Below are 13944 nucleotides of genomic sequence, written 5' to 3'. Positions count from 1 at the left end.
GCATTCCCCTCTCCACAAATTATACCAGAGTCAAAGATCACAAGATTGGTTTGGATGAAAAAGGCCCTTCAGCCCGTCTGAGCTTATCCTTCTGGAAAACCCAGCTTATTATCATCCCAGCATCAAGCTGCTTTACAAACGAAACCCAGTGTCCTAGTTTCAGCCACCCTTCCCCTTGGTACAACTTGCATCCATTAGCCTATTATTACATGGTGGGTTAGACGCTGAGCGAGTGAGGTGACTAAAGGGGGGCGTCGAAGAGGTAGGTTTAAAGGTGGTATTTGCAGACAGAGGTATAGAGGGAGAGAGGCAGAGGGATAGAGGTTAGGAGTTTCAGAAGTTAGGGGCAGAGTGACTGGTGATGCCTATCATTCACTCCGTGACCCACTTGTTCTCTTCCGTCTCCCTTTCCATCACCTGCTCTTGTCCTCATTCTCTAATTGATATTCCGAAGCGCTCACCATCGTAACAGCATTTTGCCATCGTCGATTCATTTTTTTTTTGATCTTTAATTAAATCTTCTTTCTCCTTCCCTCAAGCGCCCGTGTTATTATGCAGATTAACTGTGGCTTATCCCTGCATAAATCCAAATCCACCATCTTCTGTGAGCATCCTCTTCACTTCATCTCCATTCCATGCCAAATCACATTTGAGCAGCTTGTAAGGTCCTTAGTCCTTTCAATTGGTTATTTGGGCTTCAATCCAATTCGAGCTCCTGAGTTACAACACAGTTAAAACCTCCTCTCCCCACACAGCTCCATTTTAAGTGTTAACAAGCCTCTCATTCATAGAGAATCATAGGCTTTTACGACACTGAAGGAAGCCATTTGGCACATTCAGCCCTCGAAAGACCTATTCAAGCCCTGCTCCTCCTCCCCCCTGCCCAGACTCTTATATTTTTTGTCATCACATATTTGTGTGATTCCCTCTTAAGATCCCGTGGCGCTATGCAAAAAGAGAAGGGAGTTTCTCTTTTCTTGGCTGTCCTGGCTAATGATTCCCCACAAATAATATTGGTCACTCCCTTAATGACTGTTTGTAGGAGACATTGCTGCGTGCAAACTGGCTGCTGTGTTCACTTACAAAAAACACAATCACTGCACTTTACAGTCTATGCCAACCACAGCTCCTTCAACCCCCGACACACACCTTGAGCATTGTAGTGAGAATAATAATACTAACATTGAATATACCATTTATATAAAATATATATACACTTTTATACATTTATTTTTAATATATCATCAAATATAACATCCCAAATCTCTCAATAAAACATTTGATATACCGGTCAGTACATACCAGTACCATTTGATATATACGTATATATACACCTATACATATCCAACAGTTTCAAAGTGCCTCACAAAAAATTACTGTCAAGTATTGATCTGCAGCTACAAGTCCTCCTGATGTGAGAGACTATATCAATGTAAAATTGTTGCTGTGGGTCACACAGTAAATGACCAATTTATCTGGGGGAATCGTTGGCCGGGCAACCAGGAGAACCTCCCTTCTCTTTGCCAGTGATCATCATATTCCTGAATCACGTCATGGAATTCAGTCGGGCTCTGCAGCTAATCTGCTCAGTGTACCGATCGGATGCAACGAGCTTACTCCTTGCAGCAGACATAATTAGGGGGAGCTATGGGCTGTGCCCAGTTTGGATGGGGAGAATGAACGATGACGTAATTAACTGACCATTCTCTGGCTCTACTGACGCTGGCAATGGTTTTATATTGTTGGCTAAAGTGCTAGGACGTCACCAATGCATTGCACTTTCATTCTGCGCGTGTGGAAAGTTCTGAAGTCGTGAAGAGAAACATGTTATTCGCCTATGATGGTGAGCGACACAATCGTGATGGGAAATCCCATCGGGGGCCAAGATCGCAAAGGTGACATAGGTAATAATGCTCAATGGGATAATAATAATAATAATCCTCATTAATAGGATTCCCTTATCCTACCTCGCCCTCGCTGAGTCTGACATGGATTGGAATGATTGACTGAGATCAGGTTGACATTGACACTTTTTTCCAATTTTTCCAACCGTCGAAATGCCGTCTGGTGAATTCACTGACACTTGGATGATATTCCCAACATGATTCCCACTGACGGAAACATTGCCTAGCAGCACATTCTCTACTTCAATCGTCCGCTGCTGTCAGATAACATTAGAAATGAAAGGAGACAAACAGGAGTGTGTTGCATTGGTCTGCTACAAACAGCCTGATTTACTGTTAAGTCAAATGATTGTCAATCTGCTCAAATGATCGTTAGTCTGCCGGCTTCTTGTGAGACAGTAAAACTCCTTCCTTGGCATATCCTTGTTTGGCATCATGTTGCTCCCTGGGTCAAATACCAAGTCCCACAAACAGTCGTGGATTGAGTGATCAAATTATTATTATTTTTTAAGGCATTGTTACCCCCGGAAATGCGATTTCTCAAACGACTAACAACCAGGTTCCTACTTACTGCTCGATAAACAGAGACGTGTGGAGTAACGAAACTTGCCTAACTTTTTGCCCTGCCTGGGAATCAAACCCAGGTCCTCTCGCTTGCGAGGCGAGTGTTCTAACCGCTGAACTACAGGACTCCAGCACGTGACGAGTCCGATTACACCTTCACCTGTGACACAGCAACCGTGGCCCATCCCTGCGAGACCACAATATTGTGCGAACTTCAATGAAAATAATCTTCTGGCAACGGTTTTCGACAGATCCGGCCCCGTGGATCAGTGACTGAATGAAAGTTGGATTTCCAGCCCTGTTGTGCTACATTTATTTATAAATTTCCATACAGAATCAGTCGTTTCCATAAGTCCATAATTAACCTCCATCATATCTTGCTTGAATGCCAATCGCATACTCAGTACATGAAAATCACAGAACGATTAGCAGCCCACAATTGGCTAGCGTTTTAGTAATGTCTACCTGAACGTCACAACATAAAGATACTAATAGCTTGTCTGGCTTACCCTTCATATACTTCAAATATGCGTCAACATTTTTTTGTGTCAAGACCACATTCTAAAATTAATCACAAGAAAATATGTTAACGAGTTATTACACTTCCGCATGGATTCCTTGTTAATGAACAGGCCTCCCAGAGTGGGAGAGAGAGCGAGAGAGAGAGAGAGAGAGGGAGAGCGCGAGTGTGAGAGGGGGAGAGGGGGAGAGAGAGACAACACAGACAAACGAATGTCCTGTAAACTGAGTGATTCCACACAATCGGACGACTCAACAAAACGAAAGGAATACAGAGAGAAGAGAAACGATTTGATAAACGAGAGACGATGAACGCACTAAAAGACGTGCCTTTTAAAATGCGAGAGAGGGAGGGAGGGAGGGAGGGAGAGAGAGAGAGAGAGAGAGAGAGAGAGAAACCCCAGGGGCTCACACAGGGTCTTCTTTACGGTTTACCTGTGACTTTAAGTTCATCAAAAGAAAAACAATACGAGAACAGACCAGGAATGAACAGAATTAACGCCCCCCACCCCAACCCACCCCCACACATCCCCATCCCATTGCCCCCACCCCCCATAAAAGACATCTTTGTCGACAGGTGCAGCCAGATCACGTCACTCACTCGAGGCCAATGGAGGGTTTAGAGGGTACACAGCTGGCGTTGTCTCCAGTGAGTGGGGGCGGGCGGGCGGGGGGGGGGGGGGTCCATTAGGAGGCAAAATACAGGAATGAAATGAACACACTCGATTTCCCCACTTTTCCCTCCTCCCCCACCCCCACCCCCTTCAATCTCCCTCCCCTCTTCCTCTCCCTCTCACCACCGCCTCTCCTCTCTCCCCCTTCCCCCTCTCTCCCCTCCCACCTCTCTCCCCCCTTCACCCCTATTGCTACGCCTCCCCTCTCTCTCCCCCCATCTCTCCCCCCTTCACCCCTATCCCTCCCCTCTCTCCCCACCTTCACCTCTATCCCTACACCCCCTCCCCTCTCACCCGCCCTCCCTCCCCTTCCCCCCCACTCCTCTATCCCTCCCCTACCACCCCCCCTCCCTCCCACCTCTTTCCCCCACCCCACCCCCCCACCCCCCCACCCCCCACCCCTCCTTTTTAGTACGTTAGCCCTGGAACTATATACAGTACAGATTTAGGGTTGACCTGAATTGGGGTCAGTTTGAAATCTTTTTTTTTCGCACACATCATCAGTCACTGAAGGAATATTAAACAGTGGTGGTGGTGGGGGGGGGGAGGGGGGTGGTGTTTGGGTGGTGGGGGTATTTATTAAAATACCAATCTTTTTATCACACGTTTTGAAATTCTTTTTTTTAATTTTAAATTTTTTTTTAAAGGCAGCAGCTTGAAAAAATCGACTTGTTTCTCCATCACAATAATATATAATAATAATAATAAATATATATATAGATATATATATGTAACACACACACATGTATATATATATATATATACTATACCATAATATACCTATAATATACTATAATATAATATATATATAGATAGATAGATAAATATATATATATATAATGTTACACGGGATATATATATATATATATAATTCTAGAAAAAAGAGTACGGCAAGAAAATCAACACGAAAAAGGGGGGAGAGGGGGGGTGGGGTCTTAAAAACAGGCAGTCTTTGGTGACTGTAAAAGGCGGGCGTTATCAATCAATCAATCATCAATCAATCAATCAATCAATCAATCAATCAATAATCAATCAATAATCAATAATTATCATTTCTTTTTCTTTTCTTTTCTTCTCTCCTCTCTCTCTTTCTCTCTCTCCTCGGGAGTGTCTGTTACCTCTCGTCGCTGCCGCCGCCGCGCCTCACGAAGCGGACGTTGCCGGGGCTGTCGGACAGCTCGGCGAACTGTTCGGGCGGCAGCACGGCGCGGCCGTCGTACCCGGGCACCCTCCCGCCCGCCAGCAGCTGGCGCCGCTCGGCCTCGGTCCAGGCGCGGGTGCCCCGCTCGCCCCGGCCCAGCCGCCGCCGCTCGCGGGCCCAGGCCCGGGCCACCGCCCGCTGGCCGGCCAGCTCCAGCACGTGCCGCCGCTCCTCCGGCAGCGTCGAGCCGTAGCGCACGTTGAAGCACAGCGGCCCGTGCTGTAGCTGGATGTCGGCGAACCGGCGGGTCCTGCCGCCCACCGCCGACGTCATCTGCGACACGGTCACGTTCACGCCGTTGGCCAGCACGCGGCCGCCGCCGCTGCTCACGCTCCCGCCGCTCCCGCCCGTCGTCGTGGCCGCCGCCGCCGTTTGCCCGATCACCGCCAGGTCCTCCTCCAGCGGGCCCGACTTGACGAAGTAGTGCGTGTCGCGCCCGTCCACCGTGAAGTGCAGGCCGGCCAGGTAGCGCGCCCCGTGCAGGATGGCGGCCAGGCGCCGGCTGTCCTCGCTGGCCACCCCGATGATCTCGGCCGCCGTCGCGCCGTCGTCCGCCACGGCGAACCGGACGCCCCGGCCGAAGACCGAGGGCGCGGCGGCGAAGCGCGGCCGCCGCTCGCCGTCGCGGCAGTCGCGCGGGTTCCGCCCGTGGGCCTGGGGCAGGCGGTCCAGCGAGATGAAGCTCTTCAGCTGCCGCTGCAGCTCGCACTGCACCCCCAGCACCACCTGAGGGGAGGGGGGTGGGGTGGGGGGGGGTGGTGGGGGGGGAGAGAGAGGAAGAGGGTATTATCATTGATACACAATGGGCGCCTTTATCACGTTCTTCGAGGCGTCTCGAAGCGCTTTGTGGGATATACCGTAAAGCATAGTGACTGTGGGGGAGGGAGTGGAGGGGGTGAGGGTGAGGGAGGGGGGAGATCGTTGGCCGAACGCGCCAGTTCGATCGCGCACAGCTAATCGTCGTCCCCTCCCCCCGCAAACGGTTGGCGGATTGATTGACGTGACCGGGAAACGTTATTGTTTTCTCGAGGGATTATTATTATTATTATTATTATTATTCCCCCGCCCACCTCGTGGATAATAAAGCCGTCCTCCGGTCGACTCACGACCGGGTTACCTTACTGCTTGTTAAACACGGGCGGGCGCCGGCGGGCGGAGTAAGGAAACTTGCCCAACGTTTCGCCCCGAACCGCTCGGGAATCGAACCCAGGTTCCTCTCGCTTGCGAGGCGAGCGCTCTAGCCACTGAGCTGCTGGATTACAGTGGGTTCAAGGGGCGGGGGTGGAACAGAGACTTTTTTTTGGGTGGCGGGAGGTGGGGTGGGGGGTGTCCTCGCTGGCCACCCCGATGATCTCAGCGCTTCCCATTTTTATGGCTTTGAAGTTGCCTGCCAACTGTGCCCGGCATGTTCAAATTACCCCCATGCTTCAGTCTAATCGAATAATAATAATAATAATAATAATAATAATCCTTGCATTTGATATAGCGCTTTTCACGTCAGGAGGACGTCCCAAAGCGCTTCACAGAACACACTGTAAAGTGAATTGACTGTATATTTGTGGGCGAACGCGGCAGCCAATTGCGCACAGCAATGTCCCACAAACAGTCTTAGATTGAAAATGACCAATTTATTATTGTTTTTGGTTTTGGAGGGATTATTATTAGGCTCTGTGTGGAGTAAGGAAACTTGCCCAAGGTTTGGCCCTCTGCCTGGAATTGAACTCAGGTCTCTCACTTGCAAAGCGAGTGCTCCAACCACTGAGCTACAGGACTCCACGTTGCGTAATAATCGTTGCGTTTGATTTAGTGCCTTATCACGTCATTGAGACGTCTCACAACACCGCGGGTGCTTTGCATTGACGAAACCCGCTGCCTTTACTCGTTACCAGAGCTCGGCTTTGATAACGAAACACGGGGAGATGGCAGTTCTTTCGTCAGCCGTCTGGAAATCATAAGATCGGGTCGGCCGAAGAGAGAGGCTCTTCGGCTCATCTGATCTCATCTTCCCATTAGATTTTTTTTTAACGGAACTGAGGACTGCGGCCACTTGGCCCATTGGAACACCCACCCCTGCCAAGCCTTACCTTGCTGGGGTCCCAGTCTTGGGTTTTGGTTTGAGTCTTCAGTAGCTCGTAAGTGGGTTCCATGGTGTGCATTTCAGGTTTGGGAAACCCTGGCACCACGTTGTGGAGCTGAAAACCAAAGAGCTGTAGCCAGCTGCCAATATCTGCGGAGAGAGAGAGAGGGGAAGAGAGAGAGAAGTGTTACTCTGGCGGACACAGCTATTAAAAGGCTTGCTTTTTTTTTCCTGAACAATAATACGCATTTGATACAACTGCAATAACGGAATTACTGTACATTTGTATAGCGCCTTTCATGTCAGAAGAACATCCCATGCCACCGGACAGTGAAGGGTTTTCAACCAAGTTTAAACATATATATTACTATGGTACAGCATAATATACATTATCATAATATATATAATAATAATAGAGAGAATATGATAAGCTTCTACATCTATATATTATTATGATACAGTGCCTTTCGCGTCATGAGGGCAACGTAAAACTTCACAGCATTTACCGTAGAGTGTAGGGACTGTGTATTTTGTAGGTGAAAGCGCCAGCCTGTTTGCACAGGGTAATGTCTCCACAGGCAGCCACGAAGCCAATGACCAATTTTATCTTGGGGGATTGTTGGCAGGATGTGAGAGAGACTTCCTTCTCCTTTTTGGGATCTTTAATGCCCACCTGAGCAGGCAGATGGGTTTAACATCTTACCCAAAGCACGATGCCTCCAACAATGCAAAGAAGATTGAGAATGGATATGATGGAGGCTTATAAAATGCTAAAAGGCCATGAATAATGTAGATGCAATCAGGTGATTATGATTGCAGAACTGAAGGGCACGAAGACAAAATTAGCAAGCCTCGAATACACTCGGAGATTGGAAGAACCCCCGCTCCTCCGCACCCCCCCCCCCCCACACAGAGCATAAATAGACTCCCATGTAAAAGCAACTGATGTCATGTTGATTAACTGCTTGAAACGAGAACTGGATAAATAACTGGACGAAAATAGGCTTGAAGATTATGTAGATAAGCACAGTGAGAGACAATCAATCCCTTCACGAGGCACAATGGCCCCTTATAGTACTCAGCCCATCTGTGGAACCTAATTAGCTTGAGTTATGAGCCTGTGGGTTGGGGGAGTAGGGGTTAAGATTGGGCTAATATCATGGATGCTTTTTTGAACTTTGTTTTGATAATTGCAGGGAGACTCTCCGACTGTCCTGCCCGACAATCCCCCGGGTAAATTCACTTCACAGCTGTTGGTGTGGTAGGAACATTGCCATGCGCAGATTGGCTGCTGCAATCGCCCGCAAGACACGGTCAGTACATTTCACAACGATTCCTGTGAAATGCTTTGCGACGTCCTCCTGACCTGAACGGTGCTGTATCAAATGCAAGGATTATTATTATTGTCATTGTTAAGTATTATCATGATTACAAAAGGTGAGGGACACAGGGAATCCAATAAAGTTGAATTTAATTTAATGCAACGTTGATAAGGGAATGTTCCCATTTCAGGCACACAGCAGTTCATCTCTCCCCACCCCCAACCCCCACCCCCCATTGATGTAGAATCGGGAAGAATTACTCCTTCAACCTCTGCATCAAGCACTACTCTGTAAGTAACTGTAAACGAGAGCTTTTCCATTTCCCACATCAGCCACTCTTAAGGTCTTTCTGAGCGCCTTTGTCAATTGGATGACAAATTAGGTTGAGTTTTATACCACGTGGTCGATACGAAGGTTGCTCCCTTTAAAAAGGTTTTGCCGCATGGAAGGGTTACAGAGCATGTATTTCTACATACAAAACAGAAGCTACCTGAGGGTTGTTATACGCAAAGCGATTCCTTCATCGGGACCCCCTGATTATGTCACAAACCAGTGGCTTATTGAGTCATCCGATCTCAGAGTTTGTAACGTAACCTTTAACACATGGCCAGCCAAATGTTACTCCATATAATTCAGCACTATCGTCCCTTACTCTTGATCTTAGATAAGCATCCATACACTTGACACGCAGGACACAGGGTATTGCCCTCCCCGGATGTAAGTAGCTCAAGTCCACTGCTCTTTCAAGCGTGCCTTGCCTTGTTAGTGCTGCCATTGCTTTCCTATTGGCAACGTGCGCTGCTGCTTTCAACCACCGTGTTAAGTTTTGCTTAGTTGGAGCACGTAGCACTAAGGAGGGAGGAGGGAGAGGATAGGAGAATGATATATGCACCATGACAAACTTTTGAAACTGTTATTAACTCCACATAACGCAGGGAGAATCTTGCTTCAGGCTCTGCGCACTTTGTATGACTCGGAATATATTGCCATTTACGGTCGGCGGTTTACAAATGAAATGGAGAAGAACTTTTTTTTTTCTTGAAGCAGATTAGCAACGGCATTTGCAACTGTCTGGAGTGTGGCGGAATTTTTTTTTTTAATTTCACACTGATTGAATACCTAGCATGAACCTCCACTCTCTGAATCAAATTACTTCATTACAGTCTGTACAAGCCATTTTGGGCACAATTATCCATCATTGTGCCATGTATATTCCGACAACCGTGACAGCTTCCCGAAGATTAAAATATTCGCAGGTTTGACGAGGGAGGAGGGGAATTATCAGAGCAATCAGTACCTCAAGCACACTTGGAGAAAAGTTCAGCAAAACCGCAACCCAGAAAGACATTGAACTTATCATCTTGTGACAAAAGTGGCAATAAAAACAAGTCGGCTGCTCAGCCCATCCGTCTGTGTTACAGGGGTGTCTACTTTGCACAATTTCTCAACGGCAAAATGTGGATTTGCACTATTTAATAAGGAGTCTGAGACGCGCAAATGGGAAAGGCTGTAAATTTCACCCTTGGACCTTTATGTTTGAGCGGTTGAACAGCCAAAGGACCAATGCAAAAGTCATCCCCTTGGTCTCCGAGGGAATAGAAACTTGGTCAGTTACACAAAGTTGGTAATAGAGAAGGGAATCAAACCCACACAAGGGTTTGGATCGAAATGAATTCAACTGACAACTTTGGCCGATTTCATGAAATTATTCAATCAACCCTCGTCTCTTTCTGCCTTTCGTCTGTTCTCCATAAGGATCGCGGTAGAAACCCTGGCAGAGAGTCTCTCCTGGGATGTCTGACTGAAGTGATCGTGCCTCAGTAATCTCGAGAGTACAATTGATTAATTATTTAGAAAGCCCATTTCTAGTGCTCGCTAAATTTATTTTGATCTTGAGTGGGGTTGGGTGGGGGGGGGGGAGGGGGGAGATGAAAAATCTGTCTCGGAATTGATAACATTTGCTCTGCTTTTTTTTGACAAAGTCTTTAGTGTTACTGTATTCCTATTTAATGTGTTTGAACCAAAAAACAATTCAACCCATCATGTAGGAGAGTCTACAAGTGCTCTGTGTGCGTCTGAAGTCTGCGTATCAAAGCTTTTATTTGGATAGTCCTATGAAGGGATCAGTTAAGCACATGAGCAAACCAATTGTTCAGCAAGCCTTTAAACAGGGCACAGTTTATATGAAGATATATTTAATTCAACAAGCAAAGGCTTATCGTGGAGTGCGAGCATGGTTCTTATTAAGTGTTAGCTGGAACCGCTCGTGTTAGGAGCAAAACTGAGGCCCGTGATGTGTTAATTATCACTCGTGCTCGCAAGCACAACCCAGTTTGCAATTTATCGATTGCCGAAGTTCACACTAAGTTTATGAAATTCATAATTTTTGGCCCAGTTTGAAAGTCGCCGAGTCTTGTTATTGCAGAAGGAAAGAATTAAAGGGATTTGAGGTCAGGGGTTAATGAGACATATTTAATGCATTTTTATTACTCCACCGTCTCCCATTTGTATAATTCATGGAAGCGCAAGGAGCTTAATGGTCAAACATTCCCTAAAACTACATTTCACAAGAACATCCAGCACTAATCAATCCAGACCGCAGTATCTCGCACCTCACCTCAATTCACTCTTGCATATTTTGTAACCTTGTCATTCCGACTCGCTAAAGAAAACATATTTCTTTCCAATTAATCTAATTGGGTCTACTCCGGCGTAGTTCATTAATATGTTATGATAGCGTAACAATCATGCCTTTCCGATTTCATGCAGTTATTAGTTATTATTACATAATTTATAAGTTTGTGTGGTCACTGGCCCCGCCACAGGCAAAGTAAGAGGGATAGCAATGGCAGATAAGTAGATGATCTCTTTGTCAGGTTTCCCAGGCAGAAGTTGGGTAGGGTTCATTTCACATTCAGAAATTAATTGCATTGAGCAAGACAATTTGTCTTGCACAGTTTTCAAAATGTCAAGAAAATAGGTAATTTCGCTTTCGTAATTTCAGTCCAGTGGTTGGGGGGGGGGGGGGGTTTGGGGGAAGGGGGAAGGGGGTTGGGGAAGAGAAGGTTGGGGAAGAGAAGTAGGATGGGGGGGGGTTTGGGGAAAGAGTAATCATTCCAATCATTCCAACAATAATAATAATGATCTTTTACATTTGGTACAGCGTCTTTCCCCTCGAGAGCACATCTCAAAGCGTTTCACAGGGTACACCGCACAGTGCATTTGCCCGAATTCGCTTTGTGATGCACTGCACACAGTGCCACGTTAAGCGCTCAGAGGCGCTGCCCCGCATGAAGGACAGCAAATAAATGCAAGTTGTTGTTGTTGACCTGCCCCCACTCGTTTTGTGGCCGAATTTGGGCAGTCAGTTGGCACCCAGCAACCTCCCGTGAACGGCCGTGAAGAGAGACGACCAATTTTGTTAGCGTGAGGGGAAGCATGGGAAGAAGTTGTCGCCCAGGACATAAAAGTGAGACCGAGACGGAGAACATAATGGCAGTTCCACTCAATCGCGCATTTATTTTGTGACAAAATGTTCACCGCGGGCTGAGAACTTGGGTGAGAACTTTGTCTGGTGCTGTGCGTGCGCCTTGCTTACCTGTGGTGAACTGGCTGATGTCTTGGATGGTGCTGACGGGGTTGTTGTTTTTGAACGAGTACAGATTGAAAGGGAAGAGGTTGCTGTTCAAGTCTCGCCACAGATTGTGGTTCGGGGTGGTCCAGCGGCCGGCCAGCACGTCGTAATCCCTGCGTCCCAAGTGCACCAAGTTGGTCAGGGGGTCGTAGAGGCCTCCGTGAAACCCGATGATGACTTGGAAATCGGGGTTGGAGTCGTAGGAAATATCCCCGTAGGGCGTGTACTGGACCTGCTTGACCAGCTGGCCGGAGCTGCTGAACACGGCCAAGGGGGTGCCCATGTTGTCGCAGGTGATGTAAAACTCCTCCCCGCTGCTGACCTCCATGGCAATCAGGTGGCCTTGGAGGTCATAGTAGAGCGAGGTGATCTCGGTGCTGCTGTGGTTGTACATGTGGGTGACCCTGGTGGGGTTGACCAGATCCGCGTAGAAGAATTGGAGGTGCTGACCCCCGCTGCTCCTCCGGGCCACTCGCCTCCCCAAGCCGTCGTAGCGGTACAGCACGCTCCAGCCCGTATCCTTGCTGTACGCCCGGGCCAGCAGGGCGTTGGAGTTGTAGTCGAAGACGGCGCCCCCTCTCTGCCGCAGGAAGCCGCCCTCGTCCATCCTGTACTGCACCTCCCCGAACCTGGTGATGCGGTCTCGCAGGTCGTACCTGAGCGGGGTCAGCCGGGCGCCGTTGCCGTAGCTCAGCAGGTTGATGTTGCCGTTGAGGTCGTAGCTGTAACGCCACCGGGGCTTGTCGTTGACCGACACGGTGTGGAGCTGCCCGTCGGGGTCGTACTCGTATGAGTACTTGGTCAGATTGGTGTCCGTCCCCACTCGGATCTCACACATGGCCATGCGCCCCATGTTGTCGTACTGGACGGTCATCCAGTAGGTGATGGACCTGAGGATCTCGAACTGGACCTCCCTCACCTGCCCGTTGGCGTTGAAGCGTTTGGTGTGTGTCATGACCGAGGTGGTGATGATCTGGTTCAGGTCGTAGTAGATGACGCTGAACTTGCCGAACTGCTCTGTCCGGCCCGAGACGTCGTCGTGCCGGTACAGGTCGATGGGCAGCGGCGTCTCGTTGATCATGGCCTGCATGCTGGTCAGACGCAGGTTGTTGTAGCTGTAGTCGAAGCGGGCGTTCACCAGCCCTTCCTCGCTGAACCTGAAGATCTGCCTGGCCACCAGGGGCCCCGCCTGCCTGAAGCGGATGGTGCAGGTGAAGCCCTCGTGCATTAGCTGGATGGTCTTGATGACGCCCGCGCTCTCGTCGTACGTGAAGTTGACCTGGGACGTGTCGTAGAGAATCCCAGAGAACTTGGACAGCTTGGTGTACTTGTAGATCACCTGCCGCCCGGTGCCCAGGCACAGGGTCTGCAGGAGGCGCCCGTCCTCGCTGAAGTCCTGCACCAGGGAGGGGCTGCTGTCGGGGGGAGTGTAGATGTTTCTGTAGTAGCCCACGGAGCAGACGGTCTGCATGGTGTGACGCACCATACTGGGCATGGTGACCGAGTACAGGCGGTTGGTCTGATCGTAGTCGAAAATGTAACGCCGTTGGCTGTGCAGGAGGAGTGTCACAGACTGTCGGGAAACAAAAGCACGGGTTACTTGACGTTAGACCGAGCTACCGACCGAACGGTTCGTTTCAGTTCCTGTTCAGGACCATGCGGCAACTTTCGCTCTGTAATGCTTGGGATAAACCGTGCACTTTTTGACGTAGTGCCTTTAGCACGTGGTCAGAACGTCTCGGAGCGGTTCGCTCCACTTGCCATGCGTAATTTGCCCCAAAAGCAACTTAACGACCATTTAAGTGAAAGGGGTCCATCAAACATTTTGGGATTGTTCTCCCGACGTGAAAGGCGCTACATCAGTGTAAATTGTATTGCGCTGTGTAAGAATCGATTTATCTAAGAGGATTGTTGACTAGATCACCCACGAGAGAAAACTACCTTCTTTCTTTTGAATGGTGCCAATGGGAGCTTTAACGTCCACTTTAAAACGCCGGCAGAGTTTGAAGCCGGTTGGGTTTTAATGTGGGACGATTTCTAACGAGATTC

At 48.6% G+C, this 13944-nt stretch overlaps 1 protein-coding gene across 1 annotated transcript in view; it reads right to left on the bottom strand.

The window, feature by feature from the left end:
- Positions 1 to 4775: 4775 nt before the first annotated feature.
- tenm1 (teneurin transmembrane protein 1) overlaps positions 4776 to 13944 on the bottom strand; it is a 224442-nt gene continuing 215273 nt past the window's right edge. Inside the window, exons 29-31 of the mRNA XM_042340827.1 lie at positions 11860 to 13468; positions 6947 to 7089; positions 4776 to 5588 (exon numbers count right to left, since the gene is read on the bottom strand). Coding sequence (XP_042196761.1) covers positions 4776 to 5588; positions 6947 to 7089; positions 11860 to 13468 — 2565 coding nt within the window. The remainder of the gene's footprint in view (positions 5589 to 6946; positions 7090 to 11859; positions 13469 to 13944) is intronic.

This window comes from Callorhinchus milii, unplaced genomic scaffold (genome assembly GCF_018977255.1).
Source record: "Callorhinchus milii isolate IMCB2004 unplaced genomic scaffold, IMCB_Cmil_1.0 Scaffold15, whole genome shotgun sequence".
Taxonomy (NCBI): Eukaryota; Metazoa; Chordata; class Chondrichthyes; order Chimaeriformes; family Callorhinchidae; genus Callorhinchus; species Callorhinchus milii.
The sequence above is the reverse complement of the archived record's forward strand: the minus strand, read 5'-3'. Positions and strand labels throughout refer to the sequence as shown.